Below are 17,902 nucleotides of genomic sequence, written 5' to 3' on the forward strand. Positions count from 1 at the left end.
GGTTAAAACTATGTATATCTTCACACTGCTCCGTTGCATTTCCGTTGTGGTGATAAAAATCCTGCTTGCTGCATTTTTGTTCAGTTAAAAAAAAAAAACACACCTCCCCGTTGAAATGCATTGAAAACACAGCAAGACTGCATCAATAACGCACCCATGTTAAGTTTATGATGCGGTTTTGTCACATGACTTATGAAAAACAAACCATAAACAGTAAAAAAAAGTGGTAAAATTGCGGTAAGATCTATGAATTTATGACAAAATTGCGTGCGTTCTCGATGCCGTATCGGCATCTTTTTCTCATGTTGACAAAATGCCAATAACACCATATTTGGCCGATCTGTTTTGGCGGCCGAGATTTCGGTGCATCTCTAGTAACAAGACAATGTCATAAAAGGTACAATATTTGAACAATAGTGCAAACAAATGTAAAACTGATCACAAATAAAAAATGCCTTTCCCTAAAAATGCTCATAAGCATAAGATTTAATGTCAAACAGAGAGATCTCCATATTCAATGTTCTTGGCGGCAGAAATAACAATACAGTGTAGAAAGATGCAAGTCATTACTAATAGGGCTGAGGAATATACATCCGATCCACTGGGGCTGTGTAGTGTCCCATCCTGCCAATTTGACAGGTAGTACAGGGAATGGCTATGTCACAGGGAAAAGAGACCGGTAAAACAGGAGACCATTATGCCCATTCCTATGAATATCATCGGCATAGAATTCTATGTTCTGTCAAAAGCATCTTGCAGTTATCTAAGAAATCAGACAAACGAAAAAAATATAAAAGAGAAAAAAGGGAGTAGATCAAGAAAAAAGAGGGCCAGCCAGAGATTCATTACTGAAGTCTCATTTATTATTTTAATAAAAAAAAATACCCTTCTGCCTTTACAACCACTTTAAAGTTGTAGTAAACCACTGAAAAAAAAAGAAACCTGCAAGATAATAGCATAATGTGCTAGTATGCATGCATCCGGGAGCCCTCCATTCCGACAAGGCGCTCTGAAGTTCCAGCACGATACGCCGGACCTTCAGAGTGCATGCACCGCTGGTGTCAGCGGCTGCATGCTGGGCGAATGTAATCCTTTTATCTACAGGTAAGCCTTATTATAGGCTTGCCTGTAGGTAAAAATCACCAAGCGGGGTAAACAACTGCTTTAACCACTTTATGTCCAGCTGCCACAGATGTACTGCGGCAGGCTGGCTCTCCCAGGCAAAGTCCCGAACAATTACGGCGCTTGCCTGGGAGGAGCTAGGGGGTGATCGCGCACCGCCAGCGGCGCACTCCCACCCCCGCTCGTCAGCGGGGAAGCCAGTGCGGGTGTCAGGCAGTTCCGATGGCCGCCTGACACCGGCGATCTCCTGCAGATGACAGAGAAGGACAAACGGCTGATGTAAAAACCGCCGTCCGTACTTCTCCCTGAAGTGATCACAGATGTCATGTGATCCTGCTATATAGGATCACATGTCTCTGTGATGACTTCACAAGCCATGCCCCCCCATAGTTAGAATCACACCCCTAGGGTCACATTTAACCCCTTGATCATCAATGCTGTTAACCCCTTCCCTGCCAGTGTCATTATTACAGTAACAGTGCATATTTTTAGCACTGATTACTGTAGTAATGTCACTGGTACCCCCAAAAATGTCAGTCAGGGGTTCGATCTGTCCGCTGCAATGTCAGTCCCGCAAAAAAATTGCAGATCGCCGCCATTGCTAGTAAAAAAAACAAAAAAAACAATAAAAATGACATAAATCTTTCCCGTAGTTAGTAAATGCAATAACTTTTGCGCAAACCAATCAAAATACGCTTATTGTGATATTTTTAGTAAAAAAAAAAAAAATGTAGCAGAAAACAAATTGGCCTAAAATGTTAAAAAAATTAGATTTTTTTTTTAAGTTTTTTTTTTGAGAATTTCATATAAAAAAAAATGTGAAAAATATTGTTTTTTTTTTCAAAATTGTCGCTCTTTTTTTGTTTATAGCGCAAAAAATAAAAATCGCACAGGTGATCAAAAACCACCAAAAGAAAGCTCTATTTGTGGGAAAAAAGGACATAAATTTTGTTTGGGTACAGTGTCGCACGACTGTGCAATTGTCCGTTAAAGTCACGCAGTGCTGCATCGAAAAATAGGGCCTGGTCATTGAGCAGCCAAATCCTCCAGTCTGAAAGTGGTTAAGTTGCAGATAAATATCATATTCATGGGTCCCATGTCGCATCAAATTTCTTAGTAGAATTGTAAAGGATAAAGTAAGGTTATTAACCATGATCCAGTTACGTTTATACGTTTATTTCTTACCTAGTCAAGGGAAACCATCGACTGCTTCCAATATTTAGCAATAGTTATTCTAGTTTCCAAAATCTTATATGTAGTTTGTTTTTGCTAATTTATTTATTTTTTGGGGACTTCCTCAGGAAATTTTTGACTATGATGGCTTTTTAATGGTAAAAGTTGGAGCTTTTCTGAAAAATGATAATATTGCTGTATATCATGACTTGTCAGGAATCTGTTTAGTTACTAAAAGGTCAGCTGTTCCTGATTACAGACCTGTCATATGTTTATGATATGCACACAGCATGGTTCATACATTAAACCAATCATGTAGGAAGCAGCGCATTTTTTTTTTTTTTTTGTTTTGTCTCTTTAATTATTTTTATTTTTTTTTTTTTGTGTTCAGTTCCAGCCCGCAGAAGACCGCGGCCTGCACAGAGAGCGGACAGAAGCAAAGCTGTAAGATGCCTTTAAGTGTAACTATGGACCAAATCAAAATCGCATGTGATGCAGTCTGTCAGCATTAAAAAGCAGTACTATAGGCAAAAACTGTTGTGTTTTTTTTTTTTTGCTTTCTTTTTGGAAAAGAAAGGTTTAAACAATGTGTACAGCCATGGCCAAAAGTTTTGAGAATGACACAAACATACATTTTCAGAAAGTCTGCTGCTTCAGTGTTTTTAGATCTTTTGTCAGATGTTACTATGGTATACTGCATTATAATTACAAACATTTAAAGGCTTTTATTGACAATTGCATTAAGTTTATGCAAAGAGTTAATATTTTCAGGGTTGACCCTTCTTTTTCAAGACATCTGTAATTCACCCTGGCATGCTGTCAATCAACTTCTGGGCCACATCCTGACGGATGGCCGCCCATTATTGCATAATCAATGCTTGGAATTTGTCAGAATGTGTTTTTTTTTTTTTTTGTTCACCTGCCTCCATGAGGATTGACCACAAGTTCTCAGTGGGAATAAGGTCTGGGGAGTTTCCTGGCCATGGACCCAAAATGTTGATGTTTTGTTCCCCAGGCCACTTAGTTATCGGTTTTGACTTGTAGCAAGGTGCTCCATCATGCTGGAAAAGGCTTTGTTCCTCACCACACTGTTCTTGGATGGTTGGTAGAAGTTGCTCTTGGAGGATATTTTTGTACCATTCTTTATTCATGGCTGTGTTTTTAGGCAGAATTGTGAGTGAACCCACCACTCCCTTGGCTGAGAAGCAACCCCATACATGAGTGGTCTCAGGATGCTTTACTGTTGGCATGACAGAAGACTGATGGTAGCGCTCACCTTTTTGTTCTCCGGGCAAGGTTTCGGGCATCCAGAAAAAACAATCAGAAAGGGGGTTGATCAGAGAAAATGTCTTTACCCCAGTCCTCAGAGGTCAAATCCCTGTACCTTTAGAATATCAGTCTGTCATTGATGTTCTTCCTGGAGAGAAAGTGGCTTCTTTGCTGCCCTTCTTGACATCAGACCATCCTCCAAAAGTCTTCTCCTTACAGTGCGTGCAGAGGCACTCTACTCTGCATGGTAGCCAGTTGGCCTAATTGAACAAGCTGGAGTTAGAAGCTGATACAGAGAGTGCAGCAAAGACATTTTTAGGTACAGTGGGGAAAAGGTAGCTCCTTGGATAGAAGTAGATTGCCTTTTTTTGTTCAAGTGACCCTTGTCCCCTTTAATTTCTGTCCTGGTATCCCTGAAAAACAGAGGAAGGCAGAGAGCAATAAAACCTGACAGAGGTTCTAACCTCTTGGTCCTAGCAAGGGGGCTGCCAGCATTCAGCATGTGGCCAGCTCTGCTCTAGATCTACAGTATCTCACAAAAGTGAGTACACCCCTCACATTTATGTAAATATTTTATTGTATGTTTTCATGTGACAACACTGAAGAGATGACACTTTGCTACAATGTAAAGTAGTGAGTGTACAGCTTGTATAACAGTGTAAATTTGCTGTCCCCCCAAAATAACTCAACACACAGCCATTCATTTATAAACAAAATGTTCTATGAAACTCAGTGTGGTCAAAATGTTATATACACTATTTTATTTTTTAACAGATCTGTATAAATTGTACTTTATATGTCTATTAACTCTGATGAAGGGTGCCCAGATCTCTGTATTCTGACTATAAAGACTTGGACAGATTTCTCTACATTTCTGTGGGGTCACCTGGACAAAAAAGGATGGAAGCAACAAAAGTATATTTTGGTTCCTTTCTAGTTCTGCTCCCCTTTTTCATCCAGCATCCTTTTGAACAAGCCAAATAATGTGATTGTTCAGTAGCTGCTGAAAGATGTTGGTGCTATACATGTCTCTGTATAAAGCTGATCCTAACACAATTTTTATTTGAATTCTCTGCTTCAGGCTCTTTCTCCACGTACAGAAAGAATGCTTCTGGATCAAGACTGGACCAGCGTATATCCGACAGCGGCATCTTTCAAGCCATCAGCTGTCCCCCTTCCTGTGCGGATGGGCAATCCCTTAAGGAGGGGAGCACCCCCGGACAAGTATGGTAATTTGGAACTTATGAAGGTAAAATGTATTACTTTGCATGTGTCAAAAAATTACTTTAATGCTGTATCATGAGTTTAATTGCATTATATGTCCGCTGACGTTAATGTGATCCAAACCCAGACGTTAATGTGATCCAAACCCAGATAGTTCCAGCTGAGCATCTGGTGAAATATGGAAAGCAGGGGTTACCTTTGGTGATAATTGACAGTCAGTACAATAGGATTTGGAAGTAGTAAAGCTATGCAGATGTCCAATTTACTATGCAGATGTTGACTTTTCTTGCCAAAGATCAACTTGGCCCTAAGGCTAGCTTCACAATATTGTGACGCGTGTAGGCAGCCCATTAATTTCAGATGTGTGGGGAAAAAAAGTCCCACACTTTTTTTTTTCTTTTAATTGCGCCACATGGCACTATGAGATTTGGTGTGTGCAGATTTGCAGACACAATGTACGTCTACTAAAAAGCAGTGCATTTGCTGCTGGTCAGAAATGCATGCAACTCTCCCAACCTGCTGTAATGTGAACCTAGTCTAACCCTGGTTGCTTCTCTTTTGGACTGTAACGCAGTGTTTACAAACAATGTTCAGACATGAGACCGAGAGATTCAAAGTTACATTGTTCTTTTTTGTATCTACTGTTTCATTCATCTATAGATCAAGGGCCTTTTCACATGGGTGATCCAATCAGGTCCGCCTGTTATTTTTTTTCAGGCGGATGTGATCGGAAGCTCAATGCATTCCTATTGACTAATGCATGTAAACAGACTTGTGTCCATTTACACCTGCCTTCCTCCTGGTCCAAGCAAGCCTAGTAAAAAAAAAAATGGAATATCCAATCGTGGGCAGCTAGCTGTAAACAGACATCAGAGTCCGTTTACTCCTGGCTCCCCATAGAACAGAGCCGGCTCTGTCCGTGTCTGCTCTGCATAAACTGACTAAACACGGACCTGTCTTACATGCTGCTCTGATCAGCAGGGGATCAGTTCACAGATCCTCTGCTGATCTGTAGAGAAGGCACCCCTGTGAAAGGGCCCCAAAGGGATGAGCTTTAATCCGTTTAAGAAGTCAGTTTGCACTAAGCAGCTCTTATTAACTTTCCCAAAGCTGCCGATTTTTATTCTTCCCTTTTTTTTTTTTTTTTTTTTTTGTTTTTTTTTTTTATACGCTTTGTTAATTTTAATTTTATTGTTTTACATGAGGAGCAAAAAAATAAAAAGTTCAGTTTTGTCTTCCTCCAAACAGCACACATGCTTACTTTCAGTTTGCTTCCCCTCCACCTTGTTCATTCACTTGAGCAAAGAAGAAACCCAATGTGAACATTGAGGAGGATGTGACTCATTCCATGTAATGGTGAGGAGGAGACTTTAAAGGATAAGTTCACCTTTGGAACATGTTGTATCCCCCCCCCCCCCCACAGATTTAAGGGCAGAACATGTAACATGTTCCATCATCTGCAGCCACCCCCCTCCTCCCCCTCTCTGTGACAGGGATCCTCTCCCCGTACTTGCTGTCACAAATATAAAATAGCACAGCCGCCCACCCGGCCGCGTCATTCATTCAGTTTCTTGTGAATAAATGCCTACATGAACCGTCGGACATTGCAGCTGAAGGCTTGTAGTTCTTAATGAACTACAAGGGTGCTGGTGGGCTTCCTTATAGGGCCAGTTCATACCACATGCAGCCCAGTTTTTCTTTTTTTTGTATCAAAAACGTGTGGAAAGTAGGTTGTATGGTTTCTAATGGCAGCCAGTTCCCGAACAAAAAAGTAGAACATACCGCATCTCTCCTGCACTGGACTGGAAAATGCATCAAAAATGCACTGGCATGCATCACAAATGCACCAGACCCCAGTGCAGTGGGAAAGAAAAAAGCTTCTGGAAGGCATCCGGAAACGCGTTTAAACACACATGCAGAAACGCTTCCGAAATGGATTTGTACTGTGAACCAGCTCATAGTCCATTGATCTTCCTACTCTCGGGTACCTGCCTGCCCATACGAGGTACAAGCAGACATCTATGCTGAGTGTGCAGGAGCCTGAGATTGCACCCGAGATCTGCTGAAAAATGCAAAAAAAAATAGCTTTTTATTTTATTTTTTTAAAGGTGAACTTATCCTTTTAGAAAACTTGTTGCTTTCCTCCCTTTTCTTCTTGTGTGCCACAATTGGCAATAGCTGGAGTGCTGGTGTTAAGTGTCTGAACTTAATAGACTTTTTGGGTCTAGCCCTTTTGATTAAATTTAATAAAAAAGTTATTTGTGAAGCTATGCTGTTACATCATTGAGCTGCTGGATAAATATTTCTGAGTAACTAAATATGGCAAAGCTTTTATTTCACCTATTTTTCCTTGGTGCTTTTCCAGGTTCCTAACTTCCTGCACCTAACCCCCCTGGCTATTAGGAAGCACTGTGCTGTTCTGAAAGGTAAGTGCTCTGCTTTCTGCCCAGTAAAAACTTGTAGGTCACTCGAATCTGTTTTTCATTATGGAGCTCTTCTTCCCTTTATTTACAAAACCCCTCCCTCCCCCACCTTCTAAGGCAGCGTATGTTAGAGGAGCAATAGCAGCTTATCTGTGTCTGTGATTTGTGTTTGGAAACCCTATTTGGCAGAAATACATACTTTGAAAAAAAAAAACAAAATCATTTTTTTTATAACTTTTCATTAAATTACAGAACCAGAAAGAGAATAGGTTGCAATCATAAGTTGGACAGTAGGCCAACGTTTTTTTTTAGACCTGCCAGTGTGATAATAAAGCACAATGTCATGCAATACCAATAAAAAAAAAGATCCAAACGGACCAAATTATAACAAAGTTCAGACGATAATACCAATACAGATCCAAAGCAACCAGGCAGAATGAACATGGGAAAGAAAGACTTTGTCTGTAAATTGATTGGCCTTCTAGCTGCCCAAAAATGAACTCGTATAAGGTTGGAAGCCAGCGTAAAAGAGGAAGGCAGAAAACTCCCCAGAAAATTAGGTATAGGAAAAGAAACAGAAGGAAAGGCCACTCAGTGTGCTTGAGTAGGTAGAGAAGTCACCCGTTACTTGACAGTAGGTAAATCAAAAAATATGGTGGGGAGAGCTATTCTGCCACATCCTGAAATTAATTTTAAAAAGTTGGGGTTCCCTCATAAAAAGAAATGGGACTTTAAAGGCTCAAAGAGTGAACATATAATTCTGTTAAGTTGTTTTTTTTTTTCATTAAACAATATTGTTATACAGTATACAAAATCAAAATGATAAAGCAATAAAAATGGGGTACAATATTACTCATAGCAGAGTTGCATAGTGGTACTGTTACAATGACCATGCAGAGGGTGCATAAGCAAATCGGACGCGTTTTGGATTTCTGAGACTCCTTCCTCAGAAGTACTTGCATGTAATTTTGATATGGTCTGAAATAATAAAAAAAGTCATCTTAAACATACATAGTTTTTTATATATATATATATATATATATATATATATAATGTTATATGTCATAATCTATGGCGAAGAGTGGGTTCAAGGTGTGACCCATACGGTGCGTCCTCACGTGGCTTGACCAGCCACCGGCCACTTAAAAAAAAATAAAATAAATAAATAATACCAGGGCGGAGGCTGCTCGGCAGACACTGAGACCACCTGGCATCGGAAACAAGAGGAAAGGTGTAAATAAAAATGTAAAGTGGAGGAGTATGAATCAAAAAGACGTTTAATGTCTTAAAACATCCATGTGTAATCCTACATTGAGAATCACATACCCAATATGTTGGTATCCAAGACAGGCAACACACAGGGATGTATGCATTAAAAATATCAGATGCATGTTTATCTCTTCCTGTTTAGTGTGAATCCCCAAACAGTCTGCTGGTAGATGAAGTAATGTATAAAGTATTGACTAGTTCTATGTGGTACAACCACATTAAAAAGAATGGGGCATAAAAGTGCCTCCATTTCCTAGCATATAGAGAGTGCAAGGCTTACCTTATACCATAAATGTTTCTCTCAGACCATTCTGTGTGGACTGACAAGTCAGTGTTGTTATGCCTGATTGTGAGCTTTAACCCTTTCGCTGCCAGGTCCTGTGCTCCACTTTTAAACTCAGCTGGCCAGACCATTTTTACAATTTTTTTCTCTTTGCTTTATTTTTCACTTCTAGCTTTCAGAGTTTGTAAAAGACCCCCCAAACCATATAGTTTTGCTGAAAGCACATGACCAGTAGAATAAAAAGGTGCTACTGTTTGCAATATTTTTGCTAAAAATCCACTAAAATCATTATTAGCAAATAAAACACAACACATTTTAAAAAATTCCTACTACATATAAATCTTAACCTGTATTGAGTTAATAAATAACAAAATACTTGTAACTTTTTTAATTTGCGCCTTTTGCTAAATAGTGAAAGTGTAAATATCCAAATTCCGTTAAAAAATCTGAAGGTTTTCATTTTTCCCTTTCAGCTTTCAAAATTTGTGAAAGACCCCCCAAACCCAAACCCCCGAAACTATATATTTTCTAAAAAGAATATGTCCTCTAGAATAAAAAGAAGGTGCTACTGTTTTTTTTTTGGCCCTGTGGTATTTACACAGATGTTTATCAAATCAATATTTTTGCTAAAAGTACACTAAAATCATTATTAGCAGATAAAAACACAGCTGATTTTACAAAATTCCTGCTAAATCCTTACTAAATATAAAAGCTTAACCTGTATAGAGTTAATAAATAACAAATATTTGTAGTTTTTACATTGCGCCTTTTTGCAAATTGAAGATCGAACGTACACAAAATGTACATATCCAAATTGCTATAAAAATCTGAAGGTTTTCATTTTTCCCTTTTTAGTTTTCAGAATTTGTGAAAGCCCCACAACCCATATATTTTCTGAAAGCCTATGACCGCTAGAATAAAAAGGTGCTACTGATTTTTTTTTTTTTTTTTTTTTTGTGGTATTTGCCCAAACGTTTATCAAAACAAAACAAAACAATATTTTCGCAAAAAAAACATGAAATCCATTATTAGCAGATAAAAACACCGCTAATTTTACAAAATTCCTGCTAAATTCCTACTAAATATAAAAAGCTTAACCTATATGGAGTTAATAACAAATATTTGTAATTTTTACATTGCGCCTTTTTTGCAAAATGGTGAAAATCAAACGCACCCAAAAATTCTTCTAAAAATCTGGAGGTTTTTATTTTTCACCTACATTATTTAGAGTTTGTAAAAGACCCGCCCCAAACCATATATATTTAAATAAAATCCTTTTTTGCACATTCAAACACAAATTAACTTAAGTAATACCTGCTAAATTCCTACGAAGGCCTTGTTCAGTGGGGTGTGCTCAAGCGTATGCCCATGCAGGGCCATATTTACCTGCATGGGGATACACCTATATTCTGTGCATCCCTGTGCAGGCAGTCCTATTCATGTAAAGTGGGAAGCACCAGCTGCAAGGACATATCTGACATCATGCGGGTGTAGGTGATGGATCTAAACGTAGACAGTGTGAGTTCGGGGACATGCACCCACATGGATGTCAAGTTGAGGTCAGTGGCTGTGTCCTTGCAGCTGCTGCATCTCAATTGACTTGAATGGGACTGCCTGCACAAGAATGCATGGAACACCTGTGCATTCTTGTGCAGTTGCTGTTTCCTAATTGACATCAATGCATGACACGGCCCTGTAGTAGTATGCCCAAGGTGAAAAGGCCTTGGGCTTTGTTTAGACTTACGGTTGGGGGGGGGTGGCAAAAGTGAACGATTGAGCTGTGTTTCTGCCACCCAGCAACCAAAACTCTTAAGCCTGCAATAGGCAGTGGACGGGGGTGTTTGCATGCTGGGGCTGATATGCTTTGCGCCCGTGGCATAGTTGGCCTGACTTTTGGCAATGCTGCATGCCGATCACTGCACATTCAAATTAATAAGGAAGTGCCGCTAATGCCCCACAACTGAGAGCAATGCATGAAGTTGCAACACATTTGTCAGTAAAAATGGGGTTAAAACAGGCAGTGAGGAGGCATCGCTTCCTCACTGCCTGTCAGCCTCTGGAGCGTAGCCTCGGGGGTTCAGAGGCAAGGGCAATTTAGACACATGTCTAAATCTACCCTTAGGGCCATTTCACATGGGCTGTCCAATCAGGTTCGGATGTCAGTTTTTCAGGCGGACTTGATCGGACCCTCGAGTTTCCCCTATGGAGAGGCGGATGTCAGCGGAGACATGTCCGCTGACATCCACCGCTATCCGATCCTGCCTGCAAAAAACAGACAAATCATGGTCCTATTTTCCATCCATCTGGCGGATTGGATAGGATCAGATGAAAATGGACAGGTGGTCTGTTTTCACCCGATCTCCCCATAGAGCGAGGTCAAGGGTCTAAACAAACCTCAAATGTCTTTTTGTAGACAGGAAAAAGGCACTGGAGACAGTTCAGTCCCTTTCTCTGAAGGCTCAACTGTAATACTTATGGATAGAAGCCTCTGCATAGCGGCTCCCATTCATTCATACACTGGGGCATAGTAAACCTTGTTTACTATGCCACAGTGACAGATGAACATAGAAGCGATCGGTACCGATTGCTCACTATATTTACCTCGGAAAGGAAGGGGGCTGGTAAACACATGTTTACCAGTCCCCCCCTCGATCTCTCCCAAGCAGCAGCTGGCCTGCTTTCCCTCCCCGGCTGCAGCTCCTGCTCGGGAGAGATCCTGGATCGCTGGATGTCATGATGCAGTGCAGGGAGGGGTCCTTGAAGGTCGAGAATGCGGGGCACTACGGAGGGGGTGGGGGCGGTCAAAATGTTGGTGGTTTATACATTTTTTTTTTTTTGCCTATATGTGCCTCTGCAGCAAATAACCTGGTGGGAGGGCAGAGGAGGGAAGCCGCAAGCTGCAGTGTTGCGGGGGGGGGGGGGTCAGGATCGGTGTAGGGGGGGTTAGTGTACAGAGTTAGTGAGGTGCTGTAGGAATTAGTTAGGTGGGGAAGGGGTGTATTTTAGGGAAAAGCAGGGAGGAATGTCAATATAGCAATGGGGGAGGTGGGCATCTTTTTGGGGTTATAGCTCTGATCAGTGGATTTTTATCCACTGATCAGTGCGACGGTTTTGTTCAGCGGAGTCTACTGAACAATTCTGATATAAGCTCACTAAAGTGATCTTGAACTTGTAACACAAGGAGGAATGAGGTCCATTAAGCGTACAAACCGGGCCAGCTGCGAGAAGTAGGTCCGTATGGACCTGGCAGTAAAAGGGGTTAAATAGGACTGGCAAGTCAGTGTTATGTCTGATTATGGGCTTTAAATAGGCAGTGCTAATCATTAAATTTCCCCCTGGTAAGTATAAAGGGGGAGGAACCTCCTGTGTATGCGAAGTTGTTTGCATAAACCAATGCCCTATTTAGGTCCCCCGAACTTCCAGCATACGGCGTAACCCTCCGCCCACCACCGTGTGACGACGGCGCATGCAATATGAGGTCACGCGTCCAAAGTCCGCCAGCACGCGTGTTGGCCGGCTTGTGTGTTGTCAAGCAACACAAAGTAAAAGAAAGACACATGGAAGCGCACCACTAGCCATGTCTCCCAACCACACAACGCCAGCATTTTAAAAAGCCGACACCGCTCTCGGCACTCAATGCAGCCAGCGCGTGCCGGGTGCTGCCATGCGTGCCCGCTCTTAACAAAAAAAAAAAGGCACAGGTCACATCCACAAGTGGAGACACACCAAAGCTTCACAGTAAGGAACCCATGTAGGAGTCTAATGGACATAACAAAATTGTAAATTGCCAAAACAGATAGAAGGAAAAACCTGAATGGAATCCACATGCATAAATGCCCTCGTTTTCCATTCCCTCCGAGGCAAATCCTTCCAAGGAGGGCTTGAAATTCATTGCTTCATTAAGGCCTTAATACGATTGATCCACCTCAGCTCCCTCTGGAGGAGGAGCTTTTTCCAGTCTCTGGGGCTGGAGTGGACTCGATCCAATGCCAAAAATTTTACTTTTGAAAAATTCCCACCGTGTATGGCAGTAGACATGTCTACCTAATGGTAACTCAGGGTTACATATTTGCATACTGCGAATATGTCTGTAGATCCTTTTCCAAAATTCAAGCTTGGTTTTTCCTACATAGAAGGAACCACAAACACACAAAGGAGATAAACCACGCCATGCATTTTACAATCGCGGGCATAGGACCCGCTGATTGGCTTCCACTGTGTCCAATTACAGTAGAAGCGGCGCCCAGGTGGCGTGCGCACCCTCCTAGATCACATGCACAAAATTTACATACATGTACATGATTTTGCACAGCCGGACCACTCTGTCGCCCTGCCACAGTATTATGCAATGGGCGGTCCAGAACTGGCTAATAAATAAATTATAACTTTTTAACAGAATTCTATGTTCAATCTTTGAGCCTTTAAAGTCCCATTTCTCTTCATGAGGGAACCCCAACTTTTCTTGATAGTAGGTAAGTATCTTACGTGTGTACATATACACTTTTAGATCAGACTTCAGTCTACTGTGACCCAAAAGACGTATGCGGAACACTATAGTTTTTGGGTATTTTTTCAGACTGTGTAGATTGTGTGATGTGAGCCCAAAGTAGACCCTTCCAAATTTGGCCATGACAATTTGCTGGGAACTGGAGGTTGCTCTATTTACAATGCACTTCAGTGAATTCTGGAGCGCATATGCAAAATAAAATGCTGATTTTAAAAAATTTACAGTATTTCCCTTCTTGTCCTCTTTCAGTTATGTAGATAGTGACGTAGGCCAAGCCAGCACTCTCACAAAAATCTTTTAAGTTCGGGCTGAGAGTGAGGACCTGCCTGCCTGATAATGTACTGTTTGGCAGAGTAGCACCCCCTCCTTACTGATAGTCTTTTAGATGTGCAATACAATCTGAACTGAAACTTGTAGTACATTGTACAAAGGGAAATTACATCCTTCCCCTGCAAACGTTTGAAATGACCGGATCCATTTATATTAACAAGTGGAAGAGTAATATGGGAAGGCTGCCTACAAACTAAATACAATTGCTGGGTTTTGTAAAGAAAATGTATCTGTTTTTTTTTTTTTCATAGTTAATGTATAAATAACCCCCCCCCCCCTCCCCAGTGCTAAAAACAAGTTTTGGACCCAGCATAATGAATAAGGCCAAACTTGTTTAAATCTGCAAACAATTGTCTCTGCACTGCAATGGGAGAGCCTTGCCCCAAACTACCAGTTTTGCAATACATGCACTACTCTACAGATACTACGTCTACCATGATTTGTGTTTGCTTCAACTTCAAATGTGCATACCATCCATTTGCTGTGCAACACTTGCTTTTACTCAAAAGGACTGTGGGTGGTGCAGTAATGAATAGGTGGTTTTCAGTGCTTTTATGTGGTGGCGCTGGATGCATCAGAATTTGGTTTATTTTAGGCTTGCACGGAGGAGGGTGGCTATATTCCATATGCCTTGGGACCCTGTAGAGCCAACTTCTTCCTTTATAATGGGAGTGTGATCACTGGATTTCTGACAGAATCAATGGGTTTTTTTTTTTTTTTTTTGCAGATAAAACAAAATGCTTTTAGAGCCGATACTCATTAGAGCGATCCGACTCGCCGGGGCGACCTCAGAGCGGCCGGCACGGACTTCATAACATTGAAGTCTATGCAGGTCGCTCCGGGTCGCCCCAAAGAAGCTCCGGACCCTTTTTCTAAGTCGGAGCGACTTGTGTTGCTCCTATTAGAACGGGTCCACAGCTTCTCTATGGAAGGCGACCTACGGCGACCTGTCAGACGACCAGGTCGCCTGACAGGTCTCCCCAGTGTGAACCGGCTCTTAATGCTTTGGGTATACAAACACTTTATTTACATCAATACATGAAAAAGATGTCCTATGGGGGTAACTAAAGAGACAGCAAACACAGCTTGCTATGAGGCTCTCCTTGGCTTATTGAAACCTTTGGACTCTCCTGATAAGGGAGGAGTTTCTACTCTTGGGACCTAATGAGTTTTTTTAAACAGGGCTACTTTCAGCACTTCTGAGAAGAATACTATGGTACTAGAATGCCATCTGTTGGCTGGATCGAAGATCCTGCGATCCTATCAATTAAGTCATCTGCCCCCTGCTGGATTCCCTCAATTAATACATTAGACTTCTGCTTGGCAAAAAGCAGATTCTGTTTTGCCACAATTGGGGAGTGGAACTGAGATTTTGGGAAATTCCTGGGTTCCTGGAGACCTTGAACAAGCTGCTATGTAACCCAGTCCCTTGTTGATTTCACCCAACCACTATACAGTCAGTTGTGGGTGTATTAACCCTTTGAAATGTATGTAAGCCCCAACGATGAATGTCTCTTATTTTGGTCTGGTAAACATACCATTTTAGTATAGCCGATCATAAATTCAAAAAATACCTTTTGACCTTGTCAACTGATGACCGCCCTTTGCTTTCTGTCTGTGCTAAATTCTTACAAGTAACATTGTTCCAAGGTCTAAGAACTACAGAACAACTCTCCTGTTTTATAGAGAGAACCTTGGGTGACAACACTGCTGGATACAACAAGTGACTGTTGTCACCCAAGGAGAGGAATTGTGATTCTGGCAGGACCATAAGGTGAAAAAAAGAGAAACAATTGCAGTCTAAGGACTGGCAAGCTGCAATAGATTTCCAGATTTGTTCCTGGGTTTAGATACATTTTAAACTAGCGATGTGTAATTTTAATTCTTAGGGCCCTTTCACATGGGCGGATCGATCAACTCTTCCTGTCAGTTTTTTAGGCGGATCCAATCTGACCCTCCCGTCTCCTCTGTGGAGCTGCGGGTGTCAACAGACATGAGTTTGTTGACACCTGCCGACATCTGATCCAGTCCTGTCTGCTAAAAACAGATGGATGGGGATCCGTTCCCCATCCGTATGGCAATCGGGTGTAAACAGATAGGTGGTCTGTTTACATCTGACCACTGTGTCTGTGTCCGATCTGCATAAGCAGAGCAGACATGGACCAGCCATCTGCCTGCTCAGCGTACAGATTCCCTGCTGAGCAGGTGGATTCCAACAGAGCCCGTCCGTATGTAAGGGGCCTTAAGGGTCGTAGATTGTCCAGGTTTTTGATGTAGGGACAGACTTTTTTTATTTTTCTTTAAATAATTCTAAAAAAAAAAAAAAAATTATATATACAGTAAACCCTCTTCCATTGCGGGGGTTACATTCCGGACCCAGACACGAAGAGTGAAAATCCGCGAAATAGAAAAACCCTATTAAAATGCATTGTAGGCATGTTTTTTTTTTTTTTTTTTACTGTCACTGTACGTGTAAAAGCATTTTAAGGTCTTTAACCACTTGCCTTCTAGGCCTATTTTTGACATTTGGTGTTTATAAGCTAAAATCAGTTGTTTTTGCTAGAAAACTACTTAGAACCCCCAAACATTATATATTTTTTTTTTTAGCAGAGACCCTAGAGAATAAAATAAAGATTATTGTAATATTTTTTATCATACCGTATTTGCGCAGCGATCTTCCAAACTTTTTTTAATTAAAAAAATAAGAATCCAATAAAGTTAGCCCAATTTTTTTCCATAATGTGAAAGATAATGTTACACCGAGTAAATGGATACCCAACATGTCATGCTTCAAAATTGCGCACGCTCACGGAATGGCGACGAACTTTGGTACTTAAAAATCCCCATAGGCGACACTAAAAATTTCTACAGGTTGCCATCTTAGAGTTACAGAGGAGATCTAGGGCTCAAATTATTGCTCTCGCTCCAACGATCGCGGCGATACCTCACATGTGTGGTTTGAACACCGTTTACATATGTGGGCGGGGTTTCCGTGTGCGTTCGCTTCTGCACGCGAGCTAACGGGGACAGGGCGCTTTAATTTTTTTTTTTTTTTACTATTTATTTTATTTATTTATTTTTACACCGTTTAAAAAAAAAAAAAAAAAAAAAATGATCATTTTTATTTCTAATACAAGGAATGTAAACATTCCTTGTAATAGAAATAGGCACGACAGGACCTCTTTTTTGTGAGATCTGGGGTCAAAAAGTCCTCAGATCTCACAAGTACACTAATAAAGATAGAAAGGGAAAAAAAAGGGACCTTTAAGCCGGTTGCTCGGCAACGATGTTTGCCGTCGCTCCGGTCGTCCAAGACAATAGAGTCGAGTGAGGGCAAGCTTGCCCTCTCTCGACATCCTGTCTGTGAGGATCCGGGACCCGATCGTTTTCCCTGCTGCCGGCGGGTCCGGTAAGCGGGGAAAAGGACCGGGACACGGCGGGAGGAGGGTGATCTCGCGGCGAATCCGCCGCTGGGACCACCCTTATCGGAAAGCCGATCGCCTGCAGTTTAAAAAAATACCAGGGTTATGGCAGCTATCTGCTGCCATAACACCGGTATTTAGTTTTAAACTCAGGACGTATATATACTATTGCCGGATGGGAGGTGGTTAAACACACTTTTAAAACAATAGAAACTCATTTAAACACATAAAAGATACTCTGAGACACAGCAAGAGCTATGGAAAACACAAAAATATTTCATTTTTAGTGATTTATATAGTAAAATAACATTACGTAGGGTATAGGCAGACATATGATGTATTTGTATATTTTATAGAGTTCTGCACTGAGTGGCCAGCTGCACTCCTTGACGATGACCAGTGCAAGCAGCATTTCCCAATAGAGCTAAAGTCTGTGGATTTTGTCTTCGCTGGGCCGTCAATCCGCAACCCAGAAGCCAGGGTAGTGACCTTGCAGGTGAGTGAAATGGCCTGTTTATATCATTTAAGTTAAAATGAGAACTGTATCAAAAGCACATCAAGACGCTTAAAGTGGTTGTTCAGCCACTTGGATGACTTTGTATAATCCTCTTTGTCTTCTAAGCCTGTGTGCCTCTGTCTGTCTCTGTGTTTTATAAAAAAAAATGCTGTAAATACCTGATTTCAGTGTGCTGCTCGGCGATCACGTGACCGGCCGGCTCTACCCTCTCCTCTTCTGACAGCTGCAGGGGGCGGGGCAGAGATTCCCCTGCTGATGTCCCTCAAGAGGAGAGAGAGCCGGCCAGTCAGTCACGTGATTGTCGAGCAGCACACTGAAATCAGGTAGTTACAGCATTTGTTTTATGCCAATCACATGCCAAAT

The 17,902-nt window shown here is 41.4% G+C and overlaps 1 protein-coding gene across 1 annotated transcript in view; it reads left to right on the top strand.

Annotated features, from left to right (window-relative positions):
• MRPS35 (mitochondrial ribosomal protein S35) overlaps positions 1-17,902 on the top strand; it is a 30,562-nt gene that overhangs the window by 2,018 nt on the left and 10,642 nt on the right. Inside the window, exons 2-5 of the mRNA XM_082255352.1 lie at positions 2,687-2,739; positions 4,646-4,813; positions 7,154-7,214; positions 17,379-17,518. Coding sequence (XP_082111478.1) covers positions 2,687-2,739; positions 4,646-4,813; positions 7,154-7,214; positions 17,379-17,518 — 422 coding nt within the window. The remainder of the gene's footprint in view (positions 1-2,686; positions 2,740-4,645; positions 4,814-7,153; positions 7,215-17,378; positions 17,519-17,902) is intronic.

The sequence above is a fragment of the Pelophylax lessonae genome (assembly GCF_965119305.1).
Source record: "Pelophylax lessonae genome assembly, chromosome: 4".
NCBI lineage: Eukaryota > Metazoa > Chordata > Amphibia > Anura > Ranidae > Pelophylax > Pelophylax lessonae.